This window comes from Hipposideros armiger, unplaced genomic scaffold (assembly GCF_001890085.2).
Source record: "Hipposideros armiger isolate ML-2016 unplaced genomic scaffold, ASM189008v1 scaffold_315, whole genome shotgun sequence".
Taxonomy (NCBI): Eukaryota; Metazoa; Chordata; class Mammalia; order Chiroptera; family Hipposideridae; genus Hipposideros; species Hipposideros armiger.
This window is the reverse complement of record NW_017731665.1, coordinates 11,236-29,147: the sequence shown is the minus strand read 5'-3', so window position 1 is coordinate 29,147 and position 17,912 is coordinate 11,236. Positions and strand designations below refer to the sequence as shown.

General features: G+C 52.3%; 2 protein-coding genes across 3 annotated transcripts in view; one reads left to right on the top strand and one right to left on the bottom strand.

Annotated features, from left to right (window-relative positions):
* Positions 1–2,319, top strand: part of TRAP1 (TNF receptor associated protein 1) — a 54,771-nt gene extending 52,452 nt beyond the window's left edge. The window contains exons 10-12 of the mRNA XM_019660243.1: positions 1,232–1,475; positions 1,912–1,984; positions 2,194–2,319. Of these exons, the coding sequence (XP_019515788.1) occupies positions 1,232–1,475; positions 1,912–1,984; positions 2,194–2,295 (419 nt within the window). The 3' untranslated portion in view covers positions 2,296–2,319. The remainder of the gene's footprint in view (positions 1–1,231; positions 1,476–1,911; positions 1,985–2,193) is intronic.
* Positions 2,320–2,386: 67 nt separating this feature from the next.
* DNASE1 (deoxyribonuclease 1) lies at positions 2,387–16,384 on the bottom strand. Of its 2 annotated transcripts, XM_019660340.1 has the most exons (12): positions 15,861–16,384; positions 13,546–13,694; positions 6,367–7,190; positions 5,641–5,724; positions 5,056–5,203; positions 4,677–4,765; positions 4,419–4,502; positions 3,985–4,100; positions 3,661–3,773; positions 3,421–3,575; positions 2,986–3,082; positions 2,387–2,750 (listed from the first exon to the last, which is right to left on the bottom strand). In XM_019660340.1, the coding sequence occupies exons 5-12, from the start codon at positions 5,200–5,202 to the stop codon at positions 2,697–2,699; spliced, it is 855 nt and encodes a 284-aa protein (XP_019515885.1). In that variant the 5' UTR covers position 5,203; positions 5,641–5,724; positions 6,367–7,190; positions 13,546–13,694; positions 15,861–16,384; the 3' UTR covers positions 2,387–2,696. The 2 variants fall into 2 exon arrangements, with proteins under 2 accessions (XP_019515885.1, XP_019515884.1); XM_019660339.1 differs by having other exon boundaries at positions 6,367–6,562; positions 13,546–16,384.
* Between the last annotated feature and the right edge of the window lie 1,528 nt (positions 16,385–17,912).

The window sequence follows — 17,912 nt, the reverse complement described above, 5'->3', positions numbered from 1 at the left end:
GGGTGAAGCCGTGGTGTGTGGAGGCGACCAGGCCAGGCTGGTCACTGCTGTTTCTGTGTGTGCTTACTCGTGTGCGGCCACTGTGACCAGGGGTGTTGCTGTGGCAGGACAAGCGGACTCAGCTGGCCTGTTTCTTCCACTTTGTAGAGCAGATAGGAACCAAAAAAGTGAAAGGTGAGCAGCCAAGGGCTTGGTGGGGTCCCCACGTGGCCACCCCAGAGTTGTCCTGGTCCAGGCCTCAGAGGAGCTCTGGTAGCAAGGACACAAGGGGTTCCACCCCAACCCTTGGGGAGCTTATGGTCCCGCTTGGTTTCTCGGGGAGGGGGGGCAGAGGGGAGCTTCAGAGAGCTAGGAAACTGGTCCAGCTCTCAGCCACCAGAGAACAGTTGTCCAGTGCAGGGTCACTGGCTCAGGGACAGTCCAGGAGTGGCCCCAAGGAACAGGCAGGTATGCAAGATGGGGATGGCCAAGAGCAGAGGAAGGCGAGGGGCCTGGGTGGCTCTGGGTAGCAGTGTGACTCTGGGGGACGAGAGGTGGGTATAGGTTAAAAGAGGGGCTCCTGGTAAGGGAGCATTGAGAACCAAGATGTGTGGCTGGGACTTCCCGTGTGACATGTTCACTGTGTTGGCGCTTTACAATGGGGACTCAGTTAAGCCTCGGGTGATGATGAGGGAGGTAGAATTATCCCCATCCTATGAAGGAGAGGAGAGGAGACAGCGCGTCCCCAGGTCACGCAACTAGGATGTCACGAAGCTGGGATTTGAATTGCAGCTCAGGTTCTTCTCGGTACCATGCTGACAGGAAGGGTGTGTGTGGGCCCAGCAGGCCCAGTAGAATCTCTGGTGTAAGTGAGGAGGCCCCAAGCTTATGGAGTGGGCAGAGGGGAAGGTGGGAAAAGGTGCATCTGATGAAGTCAGGCCAGAGGGAGCTGCAGGTGTGAAAATGAGGTCTGCGGGAAGGAGGCTGGGGCAGTCTGGAAGGGTGGGATTGAGGGAAGGGACTGCAGACAGGTGACCTGGGGGTCTTAGATGGTCCCTGTAGGACTGGGCAGTGACCCCTGTGGAGGAGAGAGGTGCAGATAACACCAGGCAAGATGGACCTTGGACAGTAACTGACACATTAGAAACGGGTGGCTTTGGGGGATAGGAGTCCCCAAACAGGATGTTGCTCCAGGAGCTTGGTGTGGGCAGCAGTTCAGGTTAGTGGCTGATTGGATGTCGAGGTCTGTGAGGGCGTGTACTGGAGACCTGTGTTCTTGTGCCTTGTCATCTGGGGGGCTTCACACCTGCTCAAGACTCCCTCACCCCAGGTCCCCGGTTTTGCTCACAGGTGACTCTTCGACTGGACACCCACCCTGCCATGATCACCGTGCTGGAGATGGGGGCGGCCCGGCACTTCCTGCGCATGCAGCAGCTGGCCAAGACCCAGGAGGAGCGAGCTCAGCTCCTCCAGCCCACCCTGGAGATCAACCCCAGGTAAGCCTGCCGCCCTCGGCCCATGTCTCACCTGCCAGGTGATCCTTTACATTAGGTTATGGAGGAACAAAATGAATCACATTAAATGTATGTATTAATTTAGGGTTTCACCTTTAATTACGATCTACTTATCTAAGAACCAACATATGCATCTTCATATATTATATTCTTTTCCTTTAGTAGTAGTTCATTTATAATAATGTTAGTACTTGCTGCATTTTCTAATATCAAAACTCTTGGGTTTTCTGGGTATATAATTATTATCTGTGAATGATCATTTATAGCTCCTTTCTAATCTTTATGTGCCTTATTTTTTTATATTGGACTGTCCTAATACAGTTTTTTGACTGTTCTGATAAGTCTTAACAGCTCAGAAGTTAGAGGCCCTGGTGCTGGATGCAGGCTCTGAGCTAACATCTGGGGGTTTCTGTTGCAGGCACACACTGATCAAAAAGCTCAGTCAGCTGCGAGAGAGTGAACCGGACCTGGCTCAGCTGCTGATCGATCAGGTGAGTCTCCTGGAGACAGGCTGCGAGCAAGAGAACAGAGGTGCCGAGCTGCCTGTTCTGCGAGCCTGTCTTCCTTTGAGGTGGGAGAGCTCAGTTTCCTCTAAAGCCCTGTTTTAAGAAGGAACAGCTCTCTTCTACTAAAATGTCCCTGAGTTGAAACTAGGACGGGGCCTCCCTCCCATTGACGAAGTGACCGTTCTGCCTTTCAGATCTATGAGAATGCCATGATCGCAGCAGGGCTGGTCGATGACCCCCGAGCAATGGTGGGCCGCCTGAACAACCTGCTCGTCAAGGCCCTGGAGCGACACTGACTGCAAGGGGCTGGGCCATGGTCCAGGGGGACGTGACCATGGAACCCTGTGCCTCTGCTGTGGGAAGGAAGGAATGATTGGATGCCACCAATGAGAATACCCCCTTTTGAGCTTTATTTAAATTAAAAGGTATTTCTTAATCTAAATTAAAAGGTATTTCTTAATCTAAATGTTAAACTTTTTGTGCAGATTGACAAGGTAGGTTACTCTGGTGGCACACCCCATGCTTGTAACAGAAGCAGGTATAGCAAGAAAAAGCCTACCTTCCACCCTCCTTCTGCAAGCTGTTTTTGGGGGGGCAGGGTACTGGTTTCTTAAACTCCATTCCCAGAACCTGAAGATGACAACAGGAGCAGCCACAGGCTAGCGGTCACCAACCAGGGCCCTGGGAGCTGCTCTCGTCAGGCACTCTTCAGCGTCACCTCCACCGGGTAATGGTCACTGATGGCTCGGGCCTGTGGAGAGAGAGAAACATGCAGTGAGCACAGGGACACGCCGAGGGCCAGGTCCCTGGTCCAGCTCTGGAACTCAGGCACTGCGCTGTCACATTTGCCTGGGAACAGGCTGCCGTGGACAGTGGCTCTTGCAAGTCAACGAATAAAGCAGTGAAATCCCGTAAATCCCGTGGGTCCAAATCTCCCTCCACCCCTGCATCCCAGTCCCCTTAGCCTGTAAAGGACAGTCACGTACAATCTGGGTACTCAGTCCGTATGCAGCTTGGAAGTCAAAGGGACCAGCTGAGTCGGGAACGATGGCCTGTTGGAGCAGAGTCCCAGCAACCACGATCCTACAGCACCAGACATGAGACGGTCCCCTTTAGTCCAGTCTGGCTCTGTGCACCCTAAACCTCAGAGCCCAGCGTGTCCCCCAGCTTCTGTCTGGCCTTTGGGTGTCACTGCCCAGGGAACTGGCCCCCCTTTGGGGCCGAGACTGGCCAGACTCAGGTCTGGGTGACCTCTATACCGAGACTATTCAGAGGAACACCAGCACCCTGTTGTCCCTAAATGTGTTTCCCCATTTCCCGAGTGGACGCAGGCTCAGGAGGGTGAGTGTATCCCAAAAGTCTTGGTAGCCATTTCTGAAGCTGGTCGTGGAGGTGCCCCTGGGCCTGCAGACCCTGATTACCTGTCATAGGGACAGTGTGTGGATGTCACTGTGGTGTCAGCGGTGTCAGGAATCAGCCACTGGAAGGCAGGGCTCGTGCGCAGGCGGATGGATGACCAGTGCGAAGAGGACACATAGCTGCAGCCGGCATTGAAATCGCCCATCAACATGATGTCCTACCGGGAGACAGTTCGTTGGCCCAGCGACAGAACAGGGGCCTCTGGAACCCAATCCACAATGTTGGGGGTGTGGGTGGCTCACCTCCAGGTCCCACTTTTGCCGGACATCCACGTAGACATCATAGAGAGAGTTGATCTCAGCCACTGCATCCAAAGGGGCCGCGTGCAGGGGGACAATGGCAAACTCCTTAACCTCTACAGAGAAGATGGTTGTGCTCAGCAAGGAGGTGGGGGCAGGCCTGGGTTGAGGGTGTGTCAGGAGAAGACACGAGACAGTCCCCAGGGAGTGGATGTCTTCCTGAGTAACTTCAACGGAAGTCCAAAGTACTCGTGGTGGGGGCAGCGTGTGTTGTCTTCCCCATGCCCCCCAAAGGGATGGTGAAGGCCCCCTCGGCCCAGCACTCACCGGTAAACAGGGAGGAGAACTTGATAATGGCTGGCTCTCGGCTGAATGTGTCGTTCCCGCAGGGCTCGCAGCCGTCATCATACTGGTAGCTGTCCAGCACGGACACCTGGTCAGGTCTGCAGGAGACCAGAAGGTGGTTAACCTGGGGCTGGGCGCTGCCTCGTCACTAAACCCGCCTGCTGCTGTGGGCAGGGGGCCCGGTCTCAGACATCACACAGACCCATGTCCTCCTGCCTCTGCCCGGGAAGGGAGGCCTTGGAGTGCAGCAGGCACCTGGGAGGAAGGGAGGCCCCACTCCTACCCCTTTGTATGTCTTCCATTTCTCGCCCCCTAGGACTGCTGCCCCTACACCTGGAGGAGAGGCTCATGGGCCCTCTAGGTGCCGCCCCCTGAACACACACAAACACACCCACCCCTTGGCGCCCCGGCTTTACCTGAACAGGAAGAGGTAGCGCTCCTTGTAGCTGCTGCGGCCCAGTGGCTCGCTGACGACGTAATGATAGGCGTTGGGGTCATCCCTGGATTGAGGAAACAAATGTCCCAGTCCGGGGACCTGCAGGGAACGTCCTGCTGCCTACAGCAAGGCTCCTGCCCACTCAGGGTCCCTGGGGCCTAGCTGAAGAGGCACAGTGCCCTGAAGGAATGAGCGCCATCCCCACAAGCCTCCCCAAGCCCCTGCCACTGTAACCCACTGATTGAGTCTGTCCAGCAGCTTCCCCACGGCCGTCAGGTGGCTGTCTCGGACCTCCTGCACCAGGACAATGTCATAGCGATTCAGGATCTAGGGAAGGGGCCACAGAGGTGCTGAGCAGGGGGTGGGTAGAGACGGGTACCCGGACCCTGCCTGCTCCAGGGCCCTGCAAGAGCCAAGCTGTTGTTCCCCAGGGCGCTGGAACATGCTGTCAGCCACGGCAGTGACAAAGGCCCTGTCCCGCTGAGTTATCTGGGTGGCTGAGACCAGAGGCCTGGGAATCTGATCGCCCTCAGGACTTACCGCTGACCCAGTGTTCCCAGGGTCTATTAGACCATCCCCTCCCTGGGGACCTTGGGGACAGGCTGGCCTGAACCTACCTGCACAATGTAATCAGAGAGGGTGGCATTGGACATCTTGGTCTCCCCGAAAGTCTGGATGTTGAACGCTGCTATTCTCAGGGCCAGGGCCACATGCAGCACACCAGCCAGGGCAAGCAGCACCCCCATCAGCCTGGCACCCTTCATTCTGGAGGAGCGACATTTGCATGTGAGACTGGGGTGGCTGAGACAGTGCTCCGTCTTCTGAGTCCAGCCAGGTGGAGCTGGTGGAGCCCAGGGCTGAGTTAACTGTCTGAGCTGTGCTGAGCAGCCGGGGCGAGCCTCAGCTCTCAGCAGCATCCAGAGAGCCAGACACCAGCACCAAAGAAAGGACCCCGGGTCTTCTCACCCCTCCACCCACCAGAAGACAAGCCCCTGTGAGGGTTGCCTCAGGAGGCCCCTGGCACTCTGGTGGTGGGACCATGGCCCACTGCCCTCCCTGTTCCAGGCACCCACCCAGCAAGGACTGGCCAGGCTCCTCCAGCTTGGCCACAGTCACCCAGAGGGACCTCGCTGAGCCTCCAAACTTGGTGCTCAGCCCCCAACGGACCACTGGTCACAGCTCTTGGGGCACCAGACACTCACCTGAAACGTGACTTCTGGAAGGATAATGGGAATTCTGCTAAGAACCAGGAGTTGATATTCTTTGATATCAGTTTTCTTTCTTTGCTGCTTTAAGAAAAGAAAAAATAAATTACAAAGGGAATTCCATTAAGAAACATGGCTGAGAGGCCCATGCAGAGCTGCTGCCGCTCTGAACCCCGGCACAGGGAATGCTCGTCCCGCTTAGGGTTTTAAAGGTTTAAGCGGCTGTGACCTTTCCCCGGGCATCACCCGGAGGTCACAGAACAATGGCGCTGCCTGTGTGGCTTTCCCACACAGGTGAGTGGTTGGCATATGTTTATTTCAACAGGTTCTGGCTGCTATAAAAAGAGCACCTGATAATATTTGCACTTGGTTTTAAAAAATCTAATAATAGGGTCACGGGCTCCTGTGTCCTTCACAAATGCTGTTCTCCCAGGGATGGGGAGCAGGTGTGTGCTGGACGGCAGGGCCCTGGCTACACTCCCGTCTGCAGGACTTGAGATGACCTTGGAGGCAGTAGATAATGGTGGCTGCTCTGTGGCCCAGGACCACACCAGGTCTCTCACTAGCCCCAACCCCTGCTGCTTAATCCATCAGCTGGGGTAGGGGGTGGGGGTACAGGCAACTTGGCTAGAAGCTGGGGCTCTCTACGGTGTGCGTGTGTGATGCAGCATTGGGGGCTGCGGGGCTTGGGTGCCAGGAATGGGTGGGGACTGGAGAACCCACCTTGGTTACCAGCAGGGCAGTAGGCAGCCTTCCTGAGGCAAATGAGAGCCTGTGCGTTCCAGGCACAGGTGACCTGAGTGACCGAGTCACAAGGATACTGTCAGGCAGCAGCTGAGGGTCCATGACAGGTCCTGGGTCCAGTCGTTTTTGGGGGGGAATCCTTGACTTTCCCATTAGTGTTCACTTCCTGTGGCTGCTGTAAATAAGTCACCAAAAACTTGGTGGCTTGAACGACAGAAATTTATTCTCTAGCAGTTTTAGAGGGCAGAATCCAAAATCCATTTCACTGAGCTGAAATCAAGGTGTTATGGAGTCGCACTCCCTCTGGGGGCTCCAGGGAAGGGCCCTTCCTGCCGCTTCATCTTCTGGGGACTCCTGTGTTCTTGGCTTGTGGCCACATTGCTCCAATCTCTGCCTCCACCTCCATGTGGCCTTCTCTGTGTGTCAGTTCTCCCTCTGGCCCCTCTCATAAAGATACAGGTGACTGAATTTAAAGTCCTCCCCGGTAATCCAGGACCATTTCCCCATGTCAAGATCCTTAAATCACATCGGCAAATCCTTTTTTGCCATGTAAGTTAACATTCACAGGTTCCAGGAATTAGGACATGGTATCTTTTGAGGAGCCATCATTCAGCCCACCCTGCCTCCAAAGGGGCTCCCCATGTGGGAAGGGCTGGTTCCCTCCCTGGGATGGAAGAGTCTTGCGGTGTGAAGGTGGGTGCAGGGATGCCAGGGCCTGGAGGTCTGGGAGCACGGGGTAGCTTGAGGGTAGCAATCAGTAGGGACCAAGGTCAAAGTCACGAACATGCCACAGATCAGGCCAGCTGGTCATGAAGCAGGAGGACGCAGAGGGGATTAAAAACAGTTTATTAGGTAAACCAACTTCACAAGACCAGAACCCCCTGAAGTAATGAAAACAAGCTGATGGATGGCTGTGGCTGTCAGCAAGAATACTAACCAGCTCATGTGTCCCTTGATACGGCCTCTGTAAGATGGAATCAGGTGGCCTAGTCCTCAAGCTGCCAGGAGCCCCATCACAGCCTTTTGCAAAGGTTTCATTGCTGATTCATTTTCAGTCTCTGAGGCTGGGACAGCTTCAAGCATGTCAAAATCCAGACCCCAACTACCACGCAAGACCTTCAGCCTAGATCCCTTTCTTCCATGGGGTTTTTCCCTGGACGCACTTGCCAGACCTTTCAAGAGGAGCACGTGAGCAAATCTAGAGGGAGGCCCCTGGTCCAGCTGCTGGCCATACACGGACACCGACCACAGGTGGGTGGCACAGCCATGGCGCTCACTGCAGATGCCTAGCCCCTCCAGTTCTCAGCACATGGGACGCAGGCGCCTGTCAGCATGCCTGCCCGCATGCCTGCCCTCTCAACCAAACACTGACCCTTGTGCTCTGGGGAGCTCCCTGCCACGGTCCCTGCCCTCCCTAACCCTCCAGAAGAAAGGTCCCGACCGCAGCCCCAGTGGGTACAAAGTGCCGAGCTCTGCTGCCGTGTTGGCTGCCCTCATTTGGGCTCACGAGAGGCAGCACAGCCTGGGGAAGAGCCTGGCCCAAGAGTCAGGGATTTGGGGCCTGGCTCAGGCTCATCCACTGCGCCTTCCATCACTCTGAGCCTCACTACCTTCATCTATTATAAGGGGATAAAACTATTGCTGCTTTCCCCTTAGGTTTGTCTTAAGGATCAATGGATATAACATTCCACAGAACAATCATTTCACATGTCCTTAAAACTAAGAACAGTAGTCCTCTCAGATGGTGTATTTCCATCCCTCTTACCTGTCCCTCATGAACCTCTTTCCATTTGCACCCGCCAGCTGTTGCTATGTAACAGGCAGCCCCCTACCTCTCCCAGATGTATTGTGTACAACAGTATGCAATTTTTCTCTTGCTCCCAGGCCCACAAGTCAGCTGGGAAGGCTCTGCTCCCTGGGCCTCCTCTGGGGCCAGGTAGAGGGGCTGCAGCTACCTCTTCTAACGTGATGGAAGGTAAACGTCCACGGAGGTAAACAGAAACAGACGATGCCTCCAGAGACTTGGGAGTTTGCATGATGCCATTTCTATCCACATTCTCTCAGTCTTAGCAAGTGACAGCCAAGACCAACACCAATAGTGGGGAGTTGGGTACACGCCTCCTCTGCTGGGTCACACACCAGAGAGGAGACGCAGAAGGGGTGCAAGGGAAGGGAGGGGAAGGACGCCTGGCACTTCTGGCATCTTTCAGTCAGTTCAGCGGGAAAATGGGTGCTGACAGCAGACCACTTCCTCTGATCATGTTGAGCTATTTTTACATTAACCCTCAGAGTCTGCCACCCTCTTTGGTTCAACAAAACCTGCTCCAGATACAGAAAGGGGAAGCGGGCACATCACAACAAAGTCAGAGCCAGTCTTGAGCTCTGATGTGGCTGAAATCAAAGGATAAAGAAAAAGTCCTCTTAGCACTGAGGCTGTGAACAAAAGGCTTCAAAGGAAACCTGATGTGTACAGGCTGTTGAGCTTTATCTGATAGTGCGCAGTCATCAGACCTCATGGCCTGTCTCTAAGAGCTGTGGGGGGCGGGGTGTTGTGTAGCCTGGGGGAGAGGGCGTCCATAGATCCAGAGGGAAAGGGAAAGGCACAGAGCTCTGGTTCCCAAACTGTACACCGAGGCACCCTTGGCCCCACAATAAGCTCTGGCACCGTAGGATACTTTTTACTTTTGAGGGGAACAGAGATTCTCAACATTTCTGGACACGTCACTGTTTCAGCATTATATCTTGCTACATTTCTTTCTGTGATTTCATGTCTGCAAAGCTAGATTTCTAGCAGTTACTGAAAAAGCAATTACTACTATGTGAAATCAATGTGGAATAGGCAACAAGGGTGGCCATGTCCAATCTGATTCCAAGATTTAAGAAATACGATAGGCACACATTCCATTTGTAATTGTGGTTACTTAAATATGAAATGAAAATGTTTTTTCTTTTAATTTATATGTATTTTCCAAATGTCTACTGTAAGTTCCTAGGACATAAATACTACGTTGTTTGGGCTTATCTAATAAATGGAATTGTTAGGTATTTCTTTTGGTCTAGGGGTCCCTTAAAATAATTACTGAGCCTTAAGAAGGGGTGCTGCGAACTGAGAATGTTTGGGAGCCTCTGGATGTAACATACATAAGGGGTTTCTAGATTATATATCTTCTATACTGATAAACCTTTTATACCTTATTTTCTGGACTTCATCATCTACAACATACTGAATATCTAGTCATAAAGAAATTTTCAAGGTACAAACTGCTAATGTGATGAATTACAGTAAACATCTCAATTGTTTTTAAATTCATGAGTTCATACTGATGTAAAAAATTCATTAGTCACCTTTGGGAGATGCAAGGGAGCCAACTTGTTATTCTGCAAACTGGCAAACAAAGTCAAAGAATTAAGAACCTACCGTGCTTTTCCTGTGTAAATGATACCAGTACCACTGAGCAGAAATTTCTCTTCATGTGTGAGAATTCCAGCTAAGCAAAGAAGGGCTGCTAGAATTTTGAGACTGCAATACGCAACCCCTAACCTAGGCACTGATCATCAATGGCTACTAACTCACAAAAAAACACCAGCCTCCAAGTCAGAGAACACAAAAGCCCTAAGGAAAAACTTGCCAAGACCACCTTGACTCTGATCAAACCTCTATCTAAATACCAACTCAAAGCACAATGAAGGACAGAGGCTTATGGGTCACCAGCATTGTAGGGACACAGCACAATCTAGACTGTGGGAAACTGTAGGTAAAGGGTGGTCTCACCAATAAATGTCAAGAAAAAAGAGAGGAGGAACTTACAGATTAAAATGAAACTTGAGCTATATCACTGAATGCAGTATGCGATCCTCATCAGGATCCTATGAAACAATAAATTCTTTAACCATTTAAGCAAACCTTTGCTTAACAAACAAACCATTTAAGAGGCAATCAGGAAAATTAGAACACTGGTAACTAATGAAATGATTAGATTTTTAGGTCTGATAATGCCATTATGGTTATGCTTTGAATGATCCTTAGATTTCATCATCACACTGAAGTATTCAAGGACGAAATATGACGTCTCGGATTTGCTTCACAATGTTGGCCCGAAGCTGGATGGTGGGTACACGAGGCTCATTATACTAGTCTCTGCTTTGGAATATGCTGAAATTTTCCATGATTAATTTTTTTTAATTCTATAAATCAAAATTTTTGCAAGCCACACAACTGAATACAATGCAGCATCCAAAAATGAGGTAATAAAAGTTAATATTAAAAATGAAATCACTCAAAATATTCTAAATGCCTAGGTTTGCATGTTAGAAAGAGCCTCTGGTCACCATGAGGAGCAGAAGGGATGACAAGATAGGGAGCAAGCTGTGGCCCTACGACAGGAATCGGTGGCAAACTGGATATGGAGGGTAAAAAGGGGGATTCAAATTGTCATGAAGTGTGGGTTGATGGACACTGATCAGCTGTCAAGTCCCGAGGGTCAGTGGTTTCCCACCTGCTCAGGAAACACGCCTGAATCTCCTGAGGTGGGGCCTCATCCCTGATTCTAGCTGCGGCCGGGATGTCTCCACTAGATTCCAAAGGGCTTCATGAACTTGCCTGGGCGAAACCAGACTAGACTGAGTCCCCGGTGCACCCGCTCTGCCTCCATCCAGATGCTCATACCCAGCACTCATCTGGGTCCCTGTTTTCCCTCAGCCCTGCGCCAAATGCACCGAGTCTGCACTACCCCTGGTTCTGCAGCCGCCACACTGGTCTGCCCCTGAACACACACACAGCCTCCCAGTGGTCACCCAGCACGTACTGCAAACGTGTAATCAGATCACATTATTGCCCTGCTTAAAATCTGTCACCGGTTTCTCATTGTCCTTAAGATGAAAGCCAGTGCCCGGCAAGACTTATGCGCTCAGGGACTCTGGTCATTCCCGTTTCAGCTCAAATGTCACCTCCTCAGGGAGGCTGTTCTCTCCCCACCCACGTGTCATTTTTCATGACCCTTATCACTTCCTTTGTCTCAGTGTGTTTGCTCTTACTTGTTTATGCTCATTTTAAAGCCCACCTCTGGACTAGAACACAGCCCCACGGGGTCAGAGACCTTGCCATCTTGTCCATGACACTGCCTCACGCCCAAAAACAGCTCCACAGACCAAAGCTGAACGCAGCAGGGCTCCGCGCCTGCATCCTGCTCCCTGCCTCCCTGGGCGGCCCTCCTGGCTGCATGAGAATGTGCCTTCCTCATGGACCCTCCTGTCCTGAAGCACAGGCGACACTGCAGGGCATCCAAGTGGCCTCTGGGCACACAGCTTGAGCTAACAAGCTCCGAGGCAAGCCCACGGGCATGCCTCCCTGCAGCCAGGCTCCACCCCGGATTCCTCCTCTCCCCTCAGGAGGTGTTTGCCGACCCCATGGACAGCATTTTAGAGGGCAAAGGGGCTTTATTCCTTTCCTACAGATAAAGGGCTGATGTCTTTGCCATGACATTGCTTTAATCCATGTCAATCAACCTGTGTGGGTCAGCAGTTCTCTCTCAACTCAGCTCACTGGCCTTGGCCCATGACCAGCCACAGCTCCCCATCTCTTATGAATTTATTTCTGTTCATTATAAAGAAACCATTAACCCAGGATGGAAAATTCCTCAGAACAGACGTCTGAATTACTACAATCCCAAACAGCTTCACAGTCACGCTCAGCAGCAGCCCCCGCCCCTGCTTCCTCACCCCTGGCCGTGCCTGTGCCCATCATGTCGGTAGAGTGGGCGGCACTCGAGTTCCACAGCACACGTTCAGTTCTGCTGAACAACAGCGTATGCGCCCCCTCTATCATCACAGATGAGCCTCCTTTGGCTCCCCAATCCTCCTGCCCCTCAATGCTACTTTCTTGCAATCTGCAATCCGGAGAGACGCAAATGAAAAGACAACTGTTTAAAAAGGCATTTTCTCAGGTGTAAGTTGGACACGTTAGCATCCCTTTAGCTTGAGCCCATGAGACAAATACACTTGTGTTCCTGATGTACCCGAGGCCTGTGAAGATTTCATTAGTCACAGAACTCGACTATCTGGACTCCCAATGTGCTAGCAATGTTTCCAACAAGGTTGCAGTGGAAAACGTTCTCTAAATTCCCAAGCCCCCGAGTCTCTCCCAAGCACATAAACCTTCTTACCAGCACCTCCTTCCACCCAAGGCTGAGTGTCTACAAAGGGGCAAGCAGGGCCCTGAGGGTCTGGGACGAGGAAGCTCAGCGCACAGTGCCAGCTGGTCGCACTGGTGTTTGCAGGGCTGTGTGCTATCGATCTAGCTTCCAGTTCACGAATCTTCTCTTCAGCTGTCTCTAACCGCTGGTATAAATCCCCCTACTGAATTCTAAATTTCAATTACTGTACTTTTCTGTTTTAGAATTTTCATTCAATGTTTTATGAATTCCAATTCTCTGTGAAACTCTCCATCTTATCTTTTCTCTAATGTGTTAATCGGTTATTTTGTAGTCCATATCTGATGACTTCAGTATCTTAATTTCGGGTGGGGCTATCACCTTCTCCCCCCAGTCCAGTTTCTCAGTATGCCTAGTAACTCGACTAGTATCAGGCACTGTGTATGACAGAATGGCGGAGAGTCAGGATGGTGTCGCCCTCCAGGGTGGGCAGCAGACGGGCAGGTTGCCACAGGCCAGTTAGGGGCTCAGTTGAAGCTGAGCTCGTCTGCAGTCCTTGTAAGTCCAACTCACCTGTGACTTGCCCCCCCTCCCACAGTGTCCCCCCCTCCCCCCAAGAGCCTGGGTCATTTCTTAGGACCATTTCTTAACTGAGAGCCTAGAGTATTTCTTAGGGCCATTCTTCCTTGACAGGCCCTGAACTCTTCCCTAGCACCATGAAATTGCCAAAAATCTTGTTCTGCTTTTCAGCCACTTTCTGCTTCTCTTGCCTAAGCAGCTTCATCAGCAAATGCCTCAAGACAGAAACTGCTGCTGAAAGTCAACTTCATTTTTTTGGCCTCCTTCCTCTGAGGAGCCCTCAGGTCCTGATGCCTCAGTAGGCCCACATCCCCAGCTCGGTCTCCTCAGCCCTGCGAAATTGTGTGGCGCTACTCTGGCTTCTCTGCCTCTTAGCAGGCACCTGTGCCCAGCCCCAAGGGGAACAGCCAGGATAGGAAGTAGGGCTCACCTCCTCAAGTTCCCCTCTGAGTCATGGCTGCTGGAGTGACTGCAGATCTTCAGGCTGATATCTTCAGAATTATGGCCAGTTCCTTGAGTCCTCAGCAGGCATTGTCTACTGCAAGCTACTCAGAGCCAGAAGCGGTTTGTTTTCATTACCTGAAATGAGCCACCAAAACAGCGAGTTCGAAAGGACATGGCTTGATAACTAGGCAAGCTGGTCTAACTAGCATAGGCCACGTGGACATCTCTGAGCTACAAGGGTTGTGTGCAGAGGTATGCAGTCAGTGAGAAAGCCAGAAGGAACACAGGCCATTCCCCTCTGCCCCACCAAGAGTCTCCAGGACTGAAGACTTCTGTATGCTGATCTGCACTGTGTGGTATCTGTCCTCATCAGCCCAGTACAGTGCCAGGACATGGCAGTTCTACATTCTGTTGGGTTGTCAGAAAAGTCATGACGTATTTTCTCTGTTTTTCGTTGCAAAAATGCATCATGACTTTTCCGACAACCCAACAGAAGTTCAGCCTACAGCTTCTCAGAGAACACGAGCATCTGGCCTCAGTTCAGGTCTGTTACCTCGCTCCTAGAGGAGCCTGGGGCTTGCAGACTGCCAGTACGAGGGCTGCATCCTTTCTGCCCCTTGGCCAGATGGGCCATGCTGGTTTCTGTCAAGAGTGCAAGTAATTGGCGTGCTTCCTGCCCAGAACCGGCTACGGGGCTTATCTCAGACACTACCGTTTGTTTCACAATGCCATTTAAACCATGTTTCCCAAACGGGCTCCTGCCTCAGGCCTTGGGCACTGGTCCCTACCTGGGCATTCTGCCTCCAGATGGCCACATGCTTGTCCCTCCCTTCACTCAAGCTTCTGCCCAGATGTCATCCTACCACAGCATCCTAAAGTCGCTCGTTTTGTCCCACCACTCTATCTCCTTTATCCTGCTTATTTTTTTCTTACCACTGTAACATGGAGTGTTACAATCGGTCTCATCCCACTGGATGAAGCCTGTGAGAGCTGGAGCTCGTGCAGCAGCACCCACACAGAGCCTGACCCTTAGAGCGTGCTCAGCCAGTACTTGCTGAATGAAAGGGGTCTTCTTGACAGAACAGCAGCTTTAGATGCTCCCCACCCTCTTCGCTGTGCTGCTTGTTCCCATTTAAGTGTGAGATCTCACACGAGGGGGGCTGACTTGGCCCTGTTTGATGAATGAGTGAAGGGACAGGCTTCTGTCACTGGGCCAGGCTCCTCAGCCTCCACATCTCAAATCCTGGTGGGACAGAGGCAAGTGACCAAGGGTTACCAGGCAGCATCACAGTTACAGCTCCTAACGGCAGGGGAGGGAGGCTCCCTGTAGGCTCAGGGCTGGCCAGAAAGCAGGGCTCAGAACCACTTTGCCCTGTCATGGAGGTGCCAGGAGAAAGGCTGAGGGCTGCTGGACAGCAGAGCCCAGAGAGAAGCTGGCATGGGCTTATCTCCACGGAGAGGAGGGGGCTGCCCATGCTCGAGCCCGGGAGGACCTTCACGGGGCAAATGGCCCCAGGGCCGACGCCTGTGGATGGTGCTGCCCCACAGCTCTTACCACGAAGCTTCATGCCTGAGTCCCAGGCATCTTTACCAACTCTGCCTACTCCTTCCTGGAGGGGCCAGCTGGGGAGGGCTGGTCCCACTGTCTGCCCCACATCCCCTGGTCACCACATCCACTAGTCCCTACCATCTGCTCACCTTCCATGCTCTGAGCATCTCTGCCCCATCAGAGTGCAGGACACAGAGGTGATGTGGCCCTGCCAGCGGGGAGAACACTAGTCCCCAAGCATCCCTGGATGCTTCTCTCTGCGCCGCCATGGGATGTCATGGGCTGTAATGTTCCTACAGCTGAAATCTTCTTTTGGGGGTGGGGGCATGTGCAGTAAGAGCCTGTGGGGAGTTCAGGTGTGTGAGGACAAAGCCTCCCGCTGAACCATCCTCTCCCAGCGCCTCAGCCTTCCCCCTAACTGTCCCTGTCAGGCCTGCAGTCAGTGATGGATGGGGCGCTTGTTCTGCCCCAGCCCAGGGGGCTCTCCAGAGGGCCTGCCTGTGCTGGGCCCCGACTGTGGGCAGACACAGGGACCCTGTCTCCATTCTCCACCCAGAGGTCTGGGCACTGCCCCAGGGAGGGGCCTAAAGCACATAGGGTCCCAGGTGTGGGAATAAAAAGGCGGCCCCAGGAGACCAGGAAAGGCAGCTGCAGAGACTTCAGCCTCTTCGGGAATTACAGGCTCCGGCCTCTGGGAAGCAACAGGGGTTCTCACCTCACTTCTATACCAGTTTAGAAAAAACTCCACTTACCTTACAAGGCTGGCTTCTCAGACTCCCTCCTGGCAGCCCAGGTGGGAGCATAGCTGCCAGTAAGGGGTCAGTGCCCCTCCCCAGGCACAGAAGTGTAACAGGGCAGAACTGGCCACCACTAGCCACCTCACCCGAGCCATAGCTGTGGACAGGGCCTCAGGTAGGAGCAGAGACGGCCGGAGGCGGCCAGGATGAGTCCAGCCCAACGCCCTCCCACCTGGTCCTCTGACCAAGGCCAGAGTGGCCAGAGGTAGGTGACCTTGTTGGTCCGGCTCCATCTTCCGAGGACTGCTGGAGTCATGGTGAGCCATGGAGGCAGGGCGGGGCTCTGCCTGTGCCAGTTCATGAATCATCTGCTTCTCTCCTCACTTGGGCTCCTGTGAGGAGGCGCTGATCCTCGGAGGCACCTCAGCCTCCCAATGACGCAGCCACAGAAGCTGGTAAAACATGAGCTTGCTGGGGTGGAGGGGCAACACCAGGCTGCCACCATGTCACTGCCTCACAGCCAGCACCATCTTGCTGTTCCCATTCACACCGTGACTGGTTAATAAAAGAAGAAAAAAGGGAGGGTTAATAATGTCAGCTTAGCCAGAGGACAGCATCTGTCCTGAAACTTCGTCCAATTCCAGACAGGCTGTTCCATTTGTTTGTTCACATTTATGTACTCATTCTCGATAGAGTAAAAGGGATCCCTGAACAATGGGGAAACTAGAAAAGAGACGATGCAATGGTTTTCAGTGTCTGGACAACAGTGCAGGACAGTGATCCCCAAGAGAAGGGAACCCGAGAGCCTGAGCCCTCTGATGGTACCAGCTACTGCTGAGGTGCTTTCCAGACTGCACTGCAAGGAGGGGAAACTCAGACAGACACAACCGTCTCCCTGAAGTGGGACAGTTAGGAGGTCAGGGAAGCCCAGGCAGCTGGCATGTGTGGAGCAGTGTTGGGGGATGGGGCTACACAGGCAGCAGAGCTCCAGGATCTGCGGGGAGGTCCCCTCAAGGCTTCAGCTGAGGACAGGTTGTACCTGTGTGAGAGAAAGCGTCCCTGGGAAGGAGCAGACAGAAAATCCTCAGAGCTCATACAGGGAGGGAAGGGAATGCCTTGTGTTCCCACAAGCCACACGGAAAGACCTCCTAATTCACAGGGTGTTGGGTAGAATCCTCACAAGGGCATCACCCTTAGTAATGAGGCAAATTAGCAGTAGACCAAAGGCAGCTCTGGATGCACCCTAACAAATCTCAGAAGCAAGCCTATAAGGATGACTGATGCTAAGGAACTTAACTATGTGGCAGGCCAAGATTAACACTATACAAGAAATACGAGGTCTGACAATGAAGTTCCCGAACTTGTTGCAAATGATGTTGCTAACCCTTTTTGATATCAGAGGGGTTATTCATTATGAATTTGTACCAACTGGACAAACAGTGAACAAAGTTTACTATTTGGAAGTGCTGAAAAGGCTGCGGGAAAAAGCTAGACGACCTGAACTTTTCGCCAACAATTCATGGCTCTTCCTTCACAACAATGCACCAGCTCACACGGCACTGTCTGTGAAGGAGCTTTTAACCAGTGCACAAATAACTGTACTGGAACACCCTCCCTACTCACCTGATCTGGCCCCCCAATGACTTCTTTCTTTACCCGAGATAAAGGAAATATTGAAAGAAAACATTTTGATGACACTCAGGACATCAAGGGTAATACGACAACAGCTCTGATCGCCATTCCAGAAAAAGAGTTCCAAAATTGCTTTGGACTAGGAGCTGGCATCGGTGCATAGCTTCCCAAGGGATACTTTGAGGGTGACTGTAGTGATCTTCAGCAATGAGGTATGTAGCACTTTTTCTAGGATGAGTTCGCGAACTTAATTGTCCTATCGCGTATTACAAAACCCACCAACCAACAATACAAATTCACAATGTCCGGTATCCCATAAGAAAATGGCTAGAAGACAGAAAACCACATGGTATTTTAAACAAGGGAAGTTTAGTCTAAAGAATTATTATACTATTTATATGGAATTACCTAAAAGGAAACAAAAGAGAACTCTAC

What these genes read in the sequence shown, in the direction of transcription:
- DNASE1 (XM_019660339.1), bottom strand. Translation starts at nt 5,202, where the DNA reads ATGAAGGGTGCCAGGCTGATGGGGGTGCTGCTTGCCCTGGCTGGTGTG. An exon ending in GGCAAAAGTGGGACCTGGAG is followed by an intron (nt 3,576 to 3,660) that starts GTGAGCCACCCA and finishes GTCTCCCGGTAG; the next exon opens with GACATCATGTTGATGGGCGA. An exon ending in ACGGACTGAGTACCCAGATT is followed by an intron (nt 2,751 to 2,985) that starts GTACGTGACTGT and finishes CTCTCTCCACAG; the next exon opens with GCCCGAGCCATCAGTGACCA.